The sequence below is a fragment of the Bos javanicus genome, chromosome 13, assembly GCF_032452875.1.
Source record: "Bos javanicus breed banteng chromosome 13, ARS-OSU_banteng_1.0, whole genome shotgun sequence".
NCBI lineage: Eukaryota > Metazoa > Chordata > Mammalia > Artiodactyla > Bovidae > Bos > Bos javanicus.
The window spans coordinates 23,698,472-23,717,755 of NC_083880.1; the positions used below are offsets into that span (position 1 = coordinate 23,698,472).

The 19,284-nt window shown below is 43.8% G+C and overlaps 1 protein-coding gene and 1 long non-coding RNA gene across 2 annotated transcripts in view; one reads left to right on the forward strand and one right to left on the reverse strand.

Annotated features, from left to right (window-relative positions):
• Window positions 1–19,284, forward strand: part of LOC133259045 (uncharacterized) — a 52,244-nt gene that overhangs the window by 19,496 nt on the left and 13,464 nt on the right. The window contains exons 2-3 of the long non-coding RNA XR_009740244.1: window positions 4,848–4,983; window positions 15,828–16,056. This is a non-coding gene — a long non-coding RNA (uncharacterized LOC133259045). The remainder of the gene's footprint in view (window positions 1–4,847; window positions 4,984–15,827; window positions 16,057–19,284) is intronic.
• Window positions 1–19,284, reverse strand: part of PIP4K2A (phosphatidylinositol-5-phosphate 4-kinase type 2 alpha) — a 186,192-nt gene that overhangs the window by 3,040 nt on the left and 163,868 nt on the right. Inside the window, exons 7-9 of the mRNA XM_061435983.1 lie at window positions 10,814–10,927; window positions 3,102–3,342; window positions 1,584–1,687 (exon numbers count right to left, since the gene is read on the reverse strand). Coding sequence (XP_061291967.1) covers window positions 1,584–1,687; window positions 3,102–3,342; window positions 10,814–10,927 — 459 coding nt within the window. The remainder of the gene's footprint in view (window positions 1–1,583; window positions 1,688–3,101; window positions 3,343–10,813; window positions 10,928–19,284) is intronic.

The following is a 19,284-nucleotide window of genomic DNA, read 5'->3' on the forward strand; positions in this document are numbered from 1 at the left end:
GAATGGTTCCCAGCAGCAGGTTGACACAACGTTCCTTTGCAGAGAGTAATGTCTTGCTCTTGCAAACTGCACCCGATTTTAGGCTGGGTGCCATACCATGGAGCTGAGCTGGTGACGTGCAGGGGAGGCACATGTGGAGCCGTGTTTGCCCTGGCACATTTCCAGTTTCACCTGGTCTAGAATATCATACAGGTTTGAGGAAGGCTGGGAACAAACAGAGCCTCTCCCCACTCACCACAAAGCCTCATCAGCAAGGCGTTAGGGCCCTGTCAGCAGCTGGGGGAACTGGGGCACCAGGGCGTTTCCTCCAGGTCACACAACTAGAGAGGTGAGGTAGGGACTCGGGCCCAGTGCAATACAGCCAGGCTTTTCAACCAGAGATGAGCATCGGAGTTACCAGAGCCTTTCAGAGTCAACCTCCCCCACTAGCCTCCTGAACTGGACTCAGAATCCGGGGAAGGGCTGGTGCATCTGGCTGGCACAGACTTTAAAATGGTTCTCAGAAGGCTGCAGTGCCCACCCTTGTGTGAGAACTGCTGTGTACCCTCCTCTCTGACAGATGATTTCCCGTGTGTTCAAGGGTAGGGCGAGGTCCTGGTTTGGGCACTGCACAAAGCTGGAACACCGTAACTAGTTGGCAATGTGACGGAAACATTTCTGTGGCAAATGGGATATGGTGTTGGGCTGGTTCCATCGCTGGAATGACAGCCTGTTCGATTTTAAAATAAAAAGACGTTGATGTTCTGGTGGATCTTGGTTGACTCCACACTGGGGCAGTGTGAACGAGCCAGAGCACAAGTCCATCCGCGTGTGGTGGGCTCTGCGGCCTTCTCAGCACACCTGCAAAGCCAAATGGAGTCCTACAACGCAGGCCCAGTGGGGATTCACAACTGGTGAAGTCCAACCGGCAAATGAGCCTCACTGGTTTATTGGGGGCTGGGGCTGGGTCCCGGGGAGCACTCCTCTCTACCCTGCCTAGTGACCTGATCCTGGCAAGTTACTCCGTAAATGCTCATCCTCAGCTCCTTCACCTGATAAGGAGCACACTAGTTATCCTTATCAAGGCTTGTCATGGGATTCCCCAAGTTAACGTATGCCGGGAACAGTGAGAATTCTGGGTAAGGACAATAAAAGCGAGGGACTCGTATCACTAAACTTTGATCTTGCACTCAAAATCTTCTGTAATAGAAAAAAATACAGTCCACTGTGTGGAAAGAGATACTGTGTATCTTAGAAGCATCTTAAGCAGAGACTAAGTGCTTCAGTTCTAAGCACTTCATATTAAAACAGCTGTCATTCAGCGCTTTAGTCTTTGAAGCATTTTTCAAACAAATAATTTGTGTAATATTCTCATGATGCGTGTGTCTGTTAATAACCCCAGTGGGTAACAGAAGAGCCATGCAGGGTCTAAGTGACTTGCCAGAGGCCTTGGGAGCTCTGACTCTGCGTTGGAGTGCAGCCCTTGCAGAGACCTCGAGCCATGGAAGGGACTGGGCAGCTCCCAGGAAAAGGAGTGGACCTGTGCTGGCCCCTGCATGACAGGAAGCAGGGAGCAGAGAGGGAAACCAAACGGAGATACTTACGCCATGTTTAACAGTTTTTGCAGCGTGGGCAGCTTTCTTTTTCGCATCATAATGAGTCAGAATGTCAATAATTGCCATAAAGTACACCTCCTTCCGAGGCGAATCTGCAAAGGGATGGGAGACAGGATTGTGGGACAGATGGTGACAACGCCTGGGACAGTTTGAGCTGCTGTGGGGGAGGGGTGAGGGGTTCAAGGTCTGAAAACAAAGGCAGCAGGGGCTGTGAGAAAGTCTTGTGCATCCCCAAGAAACAGCTTAACTTTCTGTTCCCAATTCTCTCTCAATTTAAAAAGTAAAAAAGAATGTAACCTCAGGATATTACCAGCAGAGGTCCAAGGGTGAGACTGTATGTTTTTTATTAATCTGCACTTTCTTTAGTGATTGTATATTACTTTGGTAGAAAGAAAAGTGCTTTTTAAAGAAATACTGTTTAAAACAAGAATTGGGTTGGCCAAAAAGTTCATTCCGGTTTTTCCATGAGATGCTATGGAAAAATCTGAACTAACTTTTGGGCCAACCCAATTGAAGTAAATATGCTTACACTTTCTACTGTTACCTGTAACTGTTCGTAATGCTCATTGGCTCTAGTATGAGAACTGGATAAAGGCATACGTCATCTACAATACCCGTCTTCTACATATTTCCACAAATAAGCTGCTGTTTCAATTATGAACTGTTGTTCAAGTATACTTGACTCTAATTTTCTGTGTTGAAGAAACCATTTTGGTGAGCAAAATAAAAAGCAGAACTCAAACTCAACCTGGCTGTTTTGCCATGACATGTTTTTTTTTTTTTAACAATGCTGAACCACTAATTTTTATTACTAAAAAAAACCCCAGAGGCCTGTGTTTATCTCAAATTTTTTCATGTATAAGTAGCTAACATAGCATGTAATATTCCTATAAATATCCAATCACCCGGCTATTGAGGATTAAAATCAATCTCACTTTCGTGAAGAGCGAGCCACAGACCCCTTAATGGGGGAAGAGCAGAGGACAGATACGCAGCAGCAAATTGGAGATGTTCTTCCCACACCTGGGCTAGCTTCAGCTTCCTTTCTTGAGAAGGAAGGATACCTGCCCTACACAGTGTCCATAGGAGGTCTGGCGTGGACCATGTATGTGGCTAGCTCAGGACAGACTTGTGATTTGCGATCCACATAAAAGAGAGTTGGCTAAGAAAAAAAGTATTTAAAAATATTTCTTATATGTGGTACGGACATTTACACAAGCAGATGCATATGGGTGTTATATACACAGAACACACTGCTGTGTGGTTTCACCTGTTCCCTCAACATCCCACAATTCAAGGATTTCATCACATTGCATTTCAAAACCAGAGATTACAATTACCTTTAATATACTCTGTCCCGGAATCAACTGATTAGGACTCTTGAGAAGGAGTCTTACAGGACAGCATGCTTTTAACTGGGTTCATGTTTACCAGTAGACTAACAGTGCAAAAAAAAAAAAAAATCAAACCAATGGTAAAAAAAAAGTGGATGGTATCGCCACTTACTTTCATGGCATTTAATTCCGTAGACATCAATGTTTGGATCAAACTCGCCCGGAGCCAAGGGTGGCGAGCTGTTGAGCGTGTTCCCAGGGCTGTCGGGAGGGGTCCCCACAGGGTGGGCGCCATCGCTCTCTCCCTCCTCCTCTCCGTCCTCCTCACACTCCACCTCTTCCTGCTCGGCTCTCTCCACGTCGTGGATTCCCACCAACAGGCTGTAGTCCATGAGCTTCAGCTGGGCAAGAAACTGGAGGGGCGGAAACGACACGATCGTTTATGCCTTAAATACAGCCCCAGATTTAAAGACGGCAAGCTCACAGAAGCACACGTAGAAGGCTGTGAGCCCTGGGGCGGCAGAGGCGAGAAGGGGACTTCCTGTAGAGTGGCCAGGAGCCTCTCGAATGGGGCAGTCTCCTCCCAGGCAGCTTCTCGGGCAGAGCTGCAGCCTCCCACTCGGGGCTGGCTCAGAGCCAGGACCGCTTCCCTGAACTGCAGGGCTGGAAGCTGAGAGGGATGTGTGCATCACATCAATGACTGCACCAAAGTGCAGAGAGCACGACTGGCAAGGAGGACACAGGGAAGAAAAGATTTCTCCCAACGATGAAGACTGGCTTAATGGGGAACCCAGGGACCTCCCACGTCGCTGCCAAGGGAGCCTCTCAGATCTGGCTTGTGAAAGCACTTGGAAACAGCACTCAGTGAAGCTGAGTATTATGCTGTCCATCACAAATAAGTAAAAACACCAATGTCCCAATCAACCAGCAAATGCCTCTGTCACTGCTCTTGTGAACAACACCCTCCTTCATTCCTGCTTGGGGGTGTCCTGATGGAAGCGGGAGCTGGGGAGGCTCCTCCGTCGCCCCCTCCCGTGCCCTTTTATCCAGGAGCTCTCTCTGGCCTGTTCCCCTTGCCCCCAGTGCCCACCCTGGATGCCCTCCAGAGGTGTGGGCACACCTGGAGATGTGGGTTGCCCGGTGGCAACATCTCCTACCCAAAAGTGTGTAGTGGGTGCAGGGTGAGTGGGGCTTGGCCGGGCCTGGTCCTGCTCAGCTTGTAGGGTGACAAGGCACAAGCCCCCTTCTCCCTCTCCCTGCTTCCTCTGGCCCTTGGAAGGTCCCTGAGAAGTGGCAAGGACTGCATGTTGTCGGAACTTCCCCTTCTGGTCCTCTGGCGGGGGAAGCATTTCATCTTGTCACGCCTTTCGATGGGGTCTCATTTCTCAAAGGGTAGAAACAACATCTCACGTGGTCCATGGGACCTAGATTGGTCTCATCACCCCTCAGGCCGTCTTGCATCCTGTTCTGGCCTCTGGTCCTTTACCTCCCACAGAACCGTGAGGTCACGGCTGCAGGGCCCTTGCTCTCCGAAGCCTGTCACAACTCCTGCCTGGGCACGTGTGCCCTGCACATATGTGTGCCCTAAGGACCCCTGGCTTAGCTGCACACGTGAACTCCATGAACAGAGGAGTCTGGAGGGCTACAGTCCATGGAATCCAGAATCGGACAACACTGAGTGACTAACACTTTCACTTTTTTTTTTTTTCATTTTATTAAATTATTTGAGAAACTTCTCTATCTTCCCCAAACACTGCAGGCCCCCAGGGGCAGGGGCTCTGGCAGGTTTTGCCCTTGAAACTGCATTATGATTAGCCAGATCATCTCACCTGCTTTCACTAATCAAGGTCGTTTAAGACTCACAGGCCCCCCAAGGGGCATGTAGCCCGAACAATGTTGTCTGCCTGTTCTTTTCTAGGAACTCGGAATCAGCTCTGTCGAGTTCCAGCTGAGCGGGTTAAGGCTGGATAGACTCGCGGACCCTCCAACTGGGCATGCGTGAGGGTCTTTCACACGTGCGAGGATGGCCAGCCCCACCCATGGATCGTGCAGAGGTCAGTAGCCTAGTTTACGCCTGTGCCGAACGAGGATTCGCGCACCTTTTCCCAATCTTTTTTCCCTACGCTCCATGCCTCAGACCGCCCTGCCGCTAGAGCGAGCCCCTAGCTTGGGGAGGCGGACTGGAGATTTGCTCTTCCTGCTTGGCTGCCCCGCGAATAAACCTTCTGCTGCTAGACCTCGGCGTCTGGCTGGCTCCAGGTTGGGCACAAACGAACCTGGTTTGGTGACGCCATCACTGCCCTCCTGACTCCCAGGTAAGTGATGTAGCTACTCGATATTTACTGAACAAGTGAATGGACTGCCTGCTGCTACTTCCCCTGTACCCCTTTCCTCTAACTTCCCCTGACCCCTTCCTCTAAGAAAAAGAACCCCCTAAACCAAATAAAAAGAATAAAGCAACAACAAAAAACCTTTCTATGAGCCTGCAAGAGGCAGCACCCATTGGAAGAAAATGAGGTCATTTACAACATATCTTTGCTCTGCAGAGCAGAGTCTCTCTGTACATATAGGTCCCTTTGACTTTCAGATGGATGAGGTACAAATCCACTTTCAAGTGTTTTGGAAAGTACAAAAGGGGCTGCCTGTAATTAACGTGCCAAAGGTCAGGCAGGGAAAGGGTAACAGCCTGGGCTTTACTGCCGTTGGAAGTAGAGTGAGTCTGCAGGCCCATATCTTCCCCTGGCACCTGTGCTACTCACAATGTCAGCCCCGCCCAGAGCTCCTTTCCTGGGTCTCTGATCTGTGGTCTGACCACTGCTTGGACTCCTTACCCAGAAAGGAAACATTTGTATTCAATAATAAAAGCGAAGTTAGCTCCCGGCATCACCCACTAAAGTATCAGTGAGATGAAAAATGCATCTCCTGGTAAGAAGTTGTTCTGACATACCCAAGACTAAGGAGGTGAGTTGCAGCCCCAAGTGGGGATTATGTAAGTCTTCAAATCCGTGTGACTGAGACCAATGAAGAAGACCAAGGACAGCACCGGGATTAAACGTATAGCTTTAGCTGATCACGGTGACCCACTGAAGTATCAGATTATCTTAAATAAAACTTAAGTTTTGGAGTCAGATGGGCAATTAAATCTTAGGTTACTTGCTCCATCTTTTATGGAATTTTTTTTAATGGCCTATCATTGCTTTACAATGTTGTGTTAGTTTCTGCTGTACAGCATCATGAATCAGCCACATGCATACATGTATCTCCTCCCTCGTGAGCCTCGCTCCCTCTCACGCCCCATCCCACCAACCTGAGCGCCCTGTGCTCTACAGCTGCTTCCCACTAGCTGTCTGTTTTACACATGGCAGTGTATATATGTCAGTGCGGCGCTCTCAGTTCCTCCCACCCTGTCTGTTCCCATCTGTGTCCACAAGTCTGATCTCCACATCCTCGCCTCTCTTCCATGAAAGATGGTGTTGATGAACCTATTTGCTCTGTGTCTTGATGATGAATTCACTACTCTGAACCTCAGTTATTCTAATTATAAAATGGGACCGCACCAGTAAACTCACAGTGGTGGAGAAAGGATTAGAGAGAACGTAGTGGGGGCAATGAGAAGTGCCTGGCATGTAGCAGTGGAAGTGGTTTTTACAACTGTCCCTGTTGTTGCTGTGGTAAAAGACTTTTTTCCATCAAGTATGTAACTTAAACAGACATGCGCCAAGAGGGGAGACGTGTTGAACAGCCTGTACTGATGCCCCAGCTCTTATCACAAAACGTCGTTTAAAATCTCTTCTAAAGTAGAGGGAAACACAGTAGGCAGTAGACCTGAGATTCCTGCTGGAGAAAGTCGCTGTAGGGCATCTCTACTACTGTGGGCTGAAGATGACAGGCCCAAGAAGAAGAGGGATTCAGGGCTGCCCGGAGGGTCTGTCTCCAGCTAATATTTGGAACTTAAACACATTTACTGTTTTCTGCTCATTCCTTTAAACTTCTAACTCAAATTAGTGTTTTTAAATATATAAAATTTCAAACCATGAAGATTTAAAAATCTTTAGGTTCCCCTGCTTTCCAACTTCTTAATAACTGTCCGCCGGACCTTGATCAGCTTCTTTGTCCCTCAGAATATCCCACCTAACCTGCTTCCCTCATAATTCATTCTTCATTATGCCAAATCTGAGCTAGTATTCCCTTTACGAGCCCTGTTACAAACACTTACTGAAAACTGTATGGCCAAAGAGCTGTTAATAAACTCTGTATGTTTTCTCTGGAGAAGTGTCTATTTAGATCTTCTGCCCATTTTTCGATTGGGTTGTTTGTGTTTTTGTTGTTGTATGAACTGATTATGTATTTTGGAAATACATAATCCCTTGTTTTGGAAATACATAAGCCCTTGTTCGCATCATTTGCAAATATTGTCTTTCATTCTGTAGGCTGTCTTTTCATTTTGTTTATGGTTTCCTTGGTTGTGCAAAAGCTTGTAAGTTTGATTAGGTCTCATTTGTTTTTTTATTTCTATTGCCTTGGGAGGCTGACTAAGAAAACATTGGTACTATTTATGTCAGAGAATGTTTTGCCTATGATCTCTTCTAGGAGTTTTATGGTCATATCTTTAAGTTGTTAAGCCATTTTGAGTTTATTTTTAGGCATGGCTTGATGGTGTGTTCTAACTTCAGTGATTTATATGTGGCTGTCCAACTTTCCCAGCACCGCTTGCTGAACAGATGATCTTTTTCGCATTTTGTATTCTTGTCTTTGACCGTAGGTGTGCTGGTTTTTCCCCTGGGCTCTCTGTTCTATTCCATTGATTCGTATGTCTGTTTTTGTGCCAGCCCCACACTGTTTGGATTACTGTAGCTTTGGATTCAATGGACATGAACTTGAGCAAACTCCGGGAGATGATGAGGGACAGGGAAGTCTGACGTTCTGCTGTCCATGGGGTCGTGAAGAGTCGAACACGACTTGGTGACTGAACAACAAGCTTTGTAGTATTGTGCTTTTTCCTCAGGATTACTTTGGCAATTCTGAGTCTTTAAAGGTTCTATATAGATTTTAGAGGGTTATTTGGTCTAGTTCTGTGGAAAATGTCATGGGTGATTTGATAGCTGCTCCCTCCCCTCCACGCCACCCCCCCAAAAAAATGTGAGGCATGAGATGGCCTGTGATGGGGTGGATGCCATGGGACACAAGGTGTAGTCTCGTGTGTGAAACTTGGATCCCAGTGTGAGGCCATGAGAGACGAGGACCAGCCCTCCATGGCCACGGTCAAAGCTGACAGGAAGAGAGTCAGAGGGCAAAAGTGACCTTCCATTCTCCATCAAGTGCTTTCTTTGGGGAAAAGGGCTCACATATGCTCACGTGTGAAGCTATCAGGACTAACGTACTTTGCTACTTTGCCCAGCATATAAATAGAACAGAATTTCAAATGCAGAGAAAAGCTGGCTAGGTTCTTATTTTCCTACAGAAATATTTGAGCTGTAATGAATTCATTTTTTACTTAAAACATTAAGTCACCACCCCCATTCCCCACCCCATCCTGTACTTAAACAGGCCAGCCAGCTAAATTAGCAAGCATGGAACTGATGGAAAATGAAACTAGATTACATTCTATCAGATGTCAAGCTACTTTACCATAATTACCTGCTTAAAAATTAATAATGCTTCTGCATGATTTTCAAAACTAGACACTTACCAACCATTGAGAATTTTATTAAAATGAAAGACTGCTTTATGGCCTGCCTCCATTTAAACAAAACAGCTAAGTGGGAGAGCCATGGATGGGATTAAAATTAACCAAATCTTCTCATCAACAACACTATTAGAGACAATGAAAAGGCAAAGAGAATTCTTGTGTAATTCAACTGTAAATTTGAATGGCTTCAGTTACATAATTTCTGGAGTCTAAAAATCAGAGTGATATACAGCTGAGAGGAAAAAAAGATAAAAAACATTTTTGCAAGCAGATGAGATATCCCTAAGGGCTATTTACTATAACTGCTAAAGCAGTATTACTTCTCAGGATCAAAGCCTTTCAGGATAATGAATAAAACTCCCAAATAGTATGTCTACCTATGGCACTTAGTTATCAGATCAAGTTGCTGCTGCTGCTGCGTCGCTTCAGTCGTGTCCGACTCTGTGTGACCCTGTAGACGGCAGCCCACCAGGGTCCACCATCCATGGGATTCTCCAGGCAAGAACACTGGAGCGGGTTGCCATTTCCTCCTCCAATGCATGAAAGTGAAAAGTGAAAGTGAAGTCGCTCAGTTATGTCCAACCCCCAGCGACCCCATGGACTGCAGCCCACCAGGCTCCTCTATCCATGGGATTTTCCAGGCAAGAGCACTGGAGTGGGGTGCCACCGCCCTCTTAGTTATCAGATCAAGTTGATCCCAAAGTAAAAGGGAAATACTTAACTAATATGCATTTTAATAAAAACTGCTGACAACTGAGGAAAAATAAATGCTGAACAATGAGAAACTGTAGAAAAACTACTTTTTAACAAGACACTTGGTGGTCCTCTTTACAGATAACCAATATCTAGGTTCTAATCAAAGCACATATATGATATAGGTTAAAATGCAAAAAAAATTCCTTAAAGTAACTTGTAACCTAAAAATAATCATGAACTAATTCGGTCAGTCTATGTGTCTTTAAATGAAAGATGTTAGGAGATTAGAAAGAAAATTATAATACTGCTTCTGCCCTCATGGGGGATATAATCTAATCCATGACATTTGTTTGTTCTTGGCTTAAGTCATTTTTTGTTTCATTTCAGTTTTTTGGCCATGCTGCCCTGCTTGCCAGGTCTTAGTTCCCTGACCAGTGATCGAACCTGGGCCCTGGTGGTGAAGGCGCTGAGGCCTAACCACTGGACGGCCAGGGAATTCCCAAGTCATTTTGTCTTTAATGACACAAGAAAGAATCTTTTCACAAAGCCTTTCTAAGTAGCAGATCTGCACTGGTATGTGGGGAACTGTATTTCCAAGTTAACAAAAACAAAAAATGCACACATGAACAAAAGTCACAGCTAAGAATACTGTAGCTTAGTTACTGTCTAAATTAGAGCTCTCTTTGCACTGTTTTGTAACCTAAAAAACTTCAAAAAAAGAACTTTTTTCCTGAATTTATTTCTAGTAGATTTATATAAAGAAGTTCATTGGGAGAACTGCACTGCCTTTACAATAAATAAAAGATAGGGAAAGGTGTATTTTTAATACTTAAAACAATATTTACAAAGAAAAGTCCTTTATAGACTAAAAGGCCATTTCCACATTTCTTTCTCACAGCATCCCCCTTGACCCTGGTGTCCTAAACTGCCTCTGCGCTGTTCCCATGCTGTGCAAGGCTGACTTGATGGGCCCAACGATGCTGACTTCATAGAGGCTGGTGGCAGTATTATTGAGGCTGGTGTTTCCTAACACCCAGATGTGCTTCAGATGGAGAAAACCCCAAATTCAAACAGTCACCATACACTTGTCAACATGCTCTGGTCTTTGACAGAATGCAGTCAGTCCCCTCCACCCCGGCCCTGGTTGCCGGTGGGCGGGGAAAGGCGGTGGGTCTGAAGGGGCTGTAACCTCGCACAGGCTATCCCCACAACCAAGAAGGTGGGACCCTGGGGGAGGGGACACCAGCAGAAGACACCATGTGCCTGCTTTCGTTTGTCCTCTGAAGGAGGGAGCTGCTGAATCAGCACACTTCTCTTTTAAATCAGATCACACATGAGCTACACCTGTTTATAGCTGCTTTGTCTAATGTACAACATATATTTTTGCCTTGGTTTCAGATACAAATAGATGGTTTTAAAAGCTTCTAAAAACCCAGTAGTGTTGACATTCATATAAGGGGCCATCCCTTATATTGATTTTTCTTTTTTTTCTTCCTTACCTCTACATCCTTCTTCAGCTTTTCCAGAAATACCTTTTTGTTGTTGTCATCAATATAAATCTTTTGACCCTCATTAATGAAATCATTATCCTTTAGAGTTGGCAGTTCTTTGGCCTAAAAAAAAAAAAAAAATTGAGAAATTGAGAAAAAGAATAAGGAAGGAGCTTGACAAAAATCTGAAGGACTCCTACGCTCTCCAATCCTGGAGGTTAAGTTTCCACCCCGGAGGCTGAGTTGCCTTGATCCCTGAGGGGTCTTACCCAAGGCAACAACATGTGAGGTGGCTTGCGTGCCGCAAGGGGGCGCCAGTGAGCTATGACCACTGGAAGCATTCCCACTAGGAATGGAGTCAGGCATACTCCATATTATGAGGCTTTTGTAACAGATTTCATGGTTTCCTAAGAGGGAACCTGACGGCTTTCTTGGATTCACAAGAAGTCTTCTAAGTACAGAATTAGTATTCTTGAAATTCTTTGTCAGGAACCCTCAATTTTCTTACTGGTTCAACCCAACTCCTCCCCCACCCCCTCCCCCAACACACACTCTTTTGGGGTAGCCTTTGCTGGGTTCATGTTCATCTGGGTTCAAGATAAAATGTTATCTTGCTCGGAAAAGCGCCACCCATAATCATGTACAAATCTAAGTTGGGGAGAATATGCAGCCAGAGGTTGGCCATCTGCCCTTCTAAACCTTCCGGCACACCACTCCAAGAAGGAAGTCCTCTTTTCATTTGGATAATATTGAAGAAAAATGTCTTCTGGCATAAAGCATATTAAGGTGAGACGTCTACCCTTTAAAAATAAACAGGATGGTAGTGAGCTGGCAACTAAACTATACTTATGCTGACCAACACAAAGTAATGCGTGATTATCAAAATATGGTTTGCAAGCAAAAAAACAAAAACAGCCTAGCTTTAAAGTAGTGTGTACCATTCACCTCTGTGCAACCTGCATTCTGGGAGAGTTCAAAACCCCTCCTCCCTCCTTTTGACTGACCTTGTGAAAAACAACCATTCCTCTTCTTCCAGTTGAAAGGAATTCAGCATAATACCTTGCCTTTCTTAGTATACTAATGAATGCCTCCTTTCCCTAAGTGTGAACCAAATGGGGGAAAAAACCCCAAGGAAAGAAAATATTCTCCATCCTGGTCCCCACACTGCCTCCCTGCATTCAGAGGTACAAAACACTCACTGGGTACATATGTTTACTGGAAAAAAAAAAAAAAAGTCAAGGTGTTAGTTGCTCAGTCGCGCCTGCCAGGCTTCTCTGTCCATGGAATAATTCTCCAGGCAAGAATACTGGAGTGGGTTGCCTTTCCCTTCTCCAGGGGATCTTCCCAACTCAGGGATCAAACCAGGGTCTCCTGCATTGCAGGCAGATTCCTCACCATCTGAGCCACCAGGGAAGCTGAACCACCTTCCAAATCTCTGAACTGCTCAACTTTTTCTTCCTGTTTTGTAAGGTATACACATGTGTGTAAACTACTCATGTCTATTGGTAGACACACATGCGTGTGTATTATGCAGTTCTAAGTCAGTAGCTTTGCTACTCATTTTAACTTTGAGAAAATCTGCAGTTTTGTGAGTTCTGATTTTGATATAACTACTGCTAAATAGATTATCTTTGCAAAGCTCAGAAACCCAAAGATTCCATTCAATAAGTGGTTGCTGAATGACTGTCACATACAGGAGTGTAAAAATGAATAGGTGAACATTTCTATCCTTAAAGGAGTTTGTAATTTTGTATGAGTGACACTGAAAGCAAGAAAACAAGGCAGTGCATAAGGCATACAGATAAATAATACGGTTCTTGAGGACTGATCTACTTTCAAATACTTTTATGCTCAGTCAGTCTAAAGAAATGAAATATCCTTCATCATAAAAACTTACCAGGGTCCAGATAGATTAACTGCCTAAGTTGGTCATTTATCATTTAAACATGTAAAATGTGAAAGAAAACTCTCAATGTGAAGATTATTAAATGTTTGAGTCAATTACATGGACCCTAAGTTATTTTCTTGGAACTGAAACAATGAAATTTCACAGTGAATGAAATGTGAAGATCTGAAGTTTTAACAAACTCAGAGGCCTGTCAGAAGCTAAGCATCAGGAAAGGTGAAAAACTGGAGTGCTTCAGAAAGCGCTGAAGCCAGACCTATGTACAAACATAGGAGACGCAGAAGGATCAGGATTCCTTAAGTAGACATCATGGACATTTGTCTACATTTAGGGGATGGCTGTGTGTGTGTGTGTTGGGGGGGCATTAAGGATTCAGATCTGCCTAAACTCCACAACTCATTTTATGAGTGTAAGCAAAGAACAGGAGAGGGATTCTTGTTTATGAGCGAGAAACCTGAAGGCAGGGCTGACAGGCTACGGACAAGGCAGTGAATGACACACAGTCTGTGTTGGGGGTACTGGTCACATTCATGGAGATGAATGAGTGCCGCTTTAGGGTCACCCCAGCAGAACTACCTCCTGTGACAGGGAGAATATAATCCTACCTCATAAAACTCTGGACACGCTGTACTATATTACGAGGCTTACTTGTGAAATTTCCAGGTACTACGGATGTATTTAGATTGGATGAAGTTCAAAAGAGGGCAACCAGATTGGTTAAGAGACTTAAGGGCTTACTGAAAGGCTCAAGAGGTGTAGGTAGATCCTTAGAGCAGTGGTTAGAGGAACCCAATGCTGATCCACAGATGCCCACCCCCCGGTGTAAGCAGGATGGCAGACTGCTTAGGAGCACCAGAGTTTAGAAACATGAATTCTGAGGTTCCTAGCCTTAATCCTTCCCTTACTAGCCAGGGGCCAGTTTCTGGACCTCTGCAGGACCTCTACACGCAGAAGGGGAGACCCTGCTAAGCCCTTGACGTGCATCCATTTATTAAAGTGCATCATCTCATTTACTCTTCAAAACCACCCTAATTCTCACCGTCCTTTTTACAGACAGAGCAACCGGGTTAAGTGAGATAACACAGCCAAGGTCTCCCAGCTTGGTAAGTGGAGCTGGTAAGCTAGTTTCCGAGCTAAGGTGGGAACCTGGGCTGCCTGACTCTTAGCGCAATTCTGAGTGTGCATGCTGAGTCATTTCAGTCGTGTCCAACTCCGTGTGACCCCATGGACTGTACCCTAGCAGGCTCTGCCCATGGGATTCTCCAGGCAAGAATACCAGAGTGGGCTGCCATGCCCTCCTCAGCACCACTCTACCTGTAGCAGAATGACTGAGATTTTGGCCAAAACCTGTGTGACGTTTAGATAGTGAGGCGAGTGGCACTTACTGTCGTTGTCATTGCTGGGAGCATTCAGTAACTGGTGTGGGTTTAAAATTGTATTATAGGTTGAGAGAAAATATTTTCCTTAAAAATAGAGCTTCACTGTTTTCTACTAAGCGCTGAAGGACAAAACTGAAGTCACCTGACAACAAGACACCCTCAAGAAAACCCTGGTGCTTGACTTCTTATAAATTTCAATATATCCTTCTAACAATGAGCAGCATCTATAGTAAAGATGCACCTTTTTTTTTAATGTGAGGGAAACTATTTTGCTGTGAATTAATGAATATCATAAACTCTTGGTGTTAACAGTGTCCACAAAGATGATGTCTACAGAGCAGCACAGAAATGACTGTGGGCAGCAACCGATCCCACCCCTTGCTTTGCAGCACCAGATTATTTGCACTTAGGGGAGCTTTGAAAGCGCTGAAGTCTCTGGGTCTGGTTCTTTAACAGGCATCTTTCATAGCCTTTCTAACTCAATGCAGAACTAGCTAGAGGGCGGAGGAAACCACTAGGGCTAAAGACATCAGCTCAGAAACACTTGTGAACTGTGGACTCGGAAGCTGGCTCCCAGCTAGTGGTCAGTCACCTTTTTTGAAGTGCTTGTAGGTTAGGTCTTCATTTATTAACTCTGCATTAACGTTCTCCCAGCTGGTGTTGTGTAGACTGGGAGCCTCCAGTATCTCACATGGTGCTTAGAAGTGGCAATGCCAAGGAGGACGAGGTGCCCTGCCCTTCCTACGCTGCCCTCCTTGGTCTGCCCGGCCTGGCCAGGGAGTGAGGTGTGTAAAACCCAGGCCAGCACAGCTCACATCTACATCCCTTTTGCAGGAAGTGACTGTACTGGGGTGGGCTGGACTCAAAATGGCATTCATCTCTACTGATGTGATGTGTAAATGTACAAACACAGCTAACGGCATAAGCAGAGCGACACTGATCTCCCAGCAAGCAAGCTATCCTGTGTTCGCTGGGTGGATGCAATTGGCACGGTGACTATTCCTGGTACTTTCCTGCCAGGTGATCCCCCGCAGCTAGAGTCAGTATGGCCCAGGTTTCTACTTGGGACACAGACTGAAGCATGCGCTTTTGAGCATAGGCTGGAACTGCGCCACCTGGGTTGCATCTCAGCTCCTCCAGTTAGCTGTGTGACTTGAGCGAGTTACTTGACCTTCTCTGTGGCTTGGCTTCCTCATCTTTAAATGGGGATTAGCAGACAACACTGTTGTGAGTATTACAGTCATTTGTACAGTTAAAAAGCTTAGGGCTCTCCTTGCCACGTGGAGTTACATATACATATTCTTGTTATTTGCTGGTCATATTCTCAAGTATGGTATGTGAATCTAGAGAAAAGTTCATCAGCGATAAATCCAGAGCAAGATTTAAAATACAAAGTTGGCATATTTAACACTTTTATAACAGCTGGGGTGTTTAGACCCAGCTGCTCAATCCGTTCAAGCTTCAGTTTCCTCGTCTATATAATGGGATATTAACAACACTTATCCAGTAGGGTTAGTGACTGAATGAAAAGCCAGGAAACACAGTGCTTGGCAGTGAGAACTCACTGGGTATTAGTTTGCACCTTAGTTTCCCATCAGTTTTGACCATGACCAATGGTGTTACTAAGTGTTTCCTACTAATGAATATAGGCGTCTATCCTTCCTGATTTTCTAGAAGAAATAGGCTCTTTAAATTTGGGATATCAGTAAGCCATGTTTACAACTGCCTGCGTTTTCAGGTTTCCTCATTAGGCACGAACACCTCCCGTGACTGTCTCGAGGCTGTTTCACTTCACTGAGTCACACAAGGTGCAGTAGAGGCTGTGCATGCCCCTGCCTTGGCTGCTCTCCAAACCGGGACTGAATCCTCCTGGCCAGAAAGACCTCTGGTCACTGCAAAAGCTCTCCCTAGCCAGAAAGCTTCACTGAAATCCAAGTGAGAATAAAATGTTGCTTTACAGTAACTGGGTAAGTTAAAATTTTAGACTGATAAAGTATATTTTATGGCATTTATTAATATGGAATAAAATAGTTATATATATGGCTAAAGACAGAAGTTTGTCTTAATTTTTCATGGGTTTCATTTTTCTCAGAGAGTAAATGATAATATTGGGTAACTTAGTGAATGCAATTTTGCTGACTTAAAGCAAAGATTCACTAACTGAAATCTCAGTAACCAGAAAACACCCCCCAAAAACTAGAGAGTAGCAAGCTCCTTGGGAACACTTTCTAAAGTGGGTTTTTTTGCTGTGGGCTGTAGAAAGAAAACTGTTTCCTGATAAACATTCCCTCCTTTGCTTTTTGTGACTACACTATTGGGTGAAAAGTCTCTTATTTATTTTTGGCCATGCTAGACGGCTTGTGGGATTGTAGTTCTCTGACCAGGGATCAAATGCAGACCCTTGGCAGTGAAAGCCCTGAGTCTTAACCACTGGGCCACAAGGAGAGTGCCAGTTCTTGGTTTCTTTCAAACTACAGTATTATAGGTTGTCACTCAGCAAGTCCATACTCTTAAATAGTAAGAAACACACTGTTAACAATATTGGTCATTGTCAAAGATGCTTTATGTGCATCAGGGCTTAAAGATAATTGATGTGTGGACAGTATTCTAAATGTATAAACACTTCTGAATATGTAAGTATTCCCTAGGATCCAATAAAAGATGTAAATGATCTCTTAGGACACATTTGGCCAGCAGTTTGAGGTGAAAAAGGGAAAAGTATTCATAACTAAGAGCTACAAAGTCCAGAGCATTGTTTTTAGAACTGTGCCTCTGTAGCCAGCTTAGCAGAAGGCGGTGGCCAGAGAGAAATCATGGATCCTGGGAGCAGAGGGCTCTGCTTCCTTCCATTAGGATGGTAGAAAGAGTTTTAGAAAATGCAAGGCATTTGCACTTTGCATTTGCTTCTAATATAAAAATATTTAGCACTTTTAATAAACTTTAAAATTTTAAATTACTGAATTTTGCACATTCTCCAAAAGCAAAAATATGCTTACTAAAAGGATTTAAATTTTATATTTGAGAGTTAACCTGTTAGTAATAAGTTATATTTCATTGGATTCTGTAACTTGGTGCATGATTGCTGTCATTCGTGTGGAGTTTAATAATATTGGATATGTTAAGAGTTATTAGTAAAGCCAGAAATTACATGGAAATTTTCATTAGCTTTTTAATGTCACTAAAATGTCTTTTGGATGACTCAAACATTTTTAAAATCAAATATTTAAAATCTGTATTTACAGACAAAAACTTCAAATACAGAATTCAAATGAAAATATACTGGCTTTTAACATCATTCTACAATTAAGTTTTACAAAGAGTCTATTAAATTGCTACTAACAGAAAAATTTAAAAATACATGTACTTAAAATGTTCAGAGCCAAAAGTATATATACAGTCACATTTGAGGATGGAAACCTTAACAGGAAGATGGAATGTACTTCTATCACACTCGAGTGTTTACTGCAAACAGGATTCTGACACCAGAAGGTTTCAATGAAAAGAATGATGCATAGCATGGCACTCTCTGATTAAAGGACTTGTATTTCAGAAAGAAATGAATTTTTGTTCAACGTGCTCATTTGGCAACCTGTTTTTAAAAAGTCTAATTGTAAGCCTTGGTGTCTAAAATTGCTGTCCGGTGTCCCTTTGATGAGCCATATTACACTTGGAACTGAATGCACAACATAAAAAATATGTACTAGTTACTGTCTCAAGTTAGGGACTGCTGATGCTTCTGATTTACTTGTTAGTCCAAGCTCATCTAAATGAAAATAAACTTGCAAAGAAAGAATAAACCCCCTTTCATCAGGCTTGCCAAAGTAACGGCATAAGAATCAGAGTCTGTAGGGCTGAAGATATACTCCAGAAATATTTCTGTAAGGGAGAGACTTTTTAGATAATCCTTATATTGGAGCTGGGATAAAGATAATTTGCCTGAATAACATCACATATGTGGTATCAATTTGGGGGTAGTAAGAGAGATTAAAGATTTTATAATAAAATCAGTTCTGCTTCTCAAAACATCCAAGTCACAAATTTGATACATGAAAAAGCAAATTAGTGAATATGCGTAAAGTTCAAACAGAAGTAGTAAAGATAACAGGTGTTTTCTCACAAGAAAGTACATATAACCTTTAAAAACATAAGCGGAACGTCTACACAAGTTCATAGCTTGGGAAATGATCCAACGTGTCAATAACTAGTTGTTTCCACGTTGAGAATGTATATATTTGTGACCAGAATCTGGATATGAAAGTCTCACATAATTTTTGTTTTGGACCTCTTTGTGTAAATGTAGAAAGAGAATATACCTCAACATACTTGGAGAAATAGCACTGCAACTAGGAAGCACAAAACCAGATAAGCCCTGTCGTAATTCTACAATTTAGAACTGTTAAGACTGGCAGGACCCAGCTGTTGGTTATTTATTTTCCCTAAAAGCTGATATTAAGAAAGTGAAACTTACTCCTTTCCTAATACTGTCAGACTTCTCAGAAGGGCCATTTAAGTGGCATGGTGATGGTTTGGCTTTCCTCTGTGAGCTGTGATGTGACAGATGAAGCACGTGCAAGCCTTACAGAACTGATGTGTTTCCATCTGATTGGGAGATTCTGTGGCCTGGATGTTGATAGTCTGCCGCTGCTGCTAAGTTGCTTCAGTCATGTCCGACTCTTAGTGACCCCATGGACTGCAGCCTACCAGGCTCCCCTGTCCATGGGATCTTCCAGGCAAGAGTACTGGAGTGGGGTGCCATTGCCTTCTCTGGTGACAGTCTAAAAAATGTCCAAGTCTGAAAATGCATGCAGTTTGCTAAATTGTATAGTTTTTGGTTTAATACCAGTCTAGTGAACATTAGAAGTTCATTGTTTTATTATACATCTGCAGCAGGTTGGCTTAAATTCAAGCCATATTACATTTTGGAAGTTGTATCTCCGCTCCAACTCTTTCTAGAATCAACTGCATAAGTTGTCAGAAATTTCCACATCTAACAGCACTGCTTCTGTGTGCTTGGGATAATCTGAGTTGAGTGCATTCAGTGAAGCTGTGTTTATACACTGCCATAAGCCCAGACTGGCCTTAGCACTCTCATGCTGTCATCTGGGAGAAGCTCCCAGGAATTATACTGCATGTTATCTTTCCTCTTCACATGCCACTCTTACCAAATTCCAAAGGAATCAAACTTTAAAACTCCA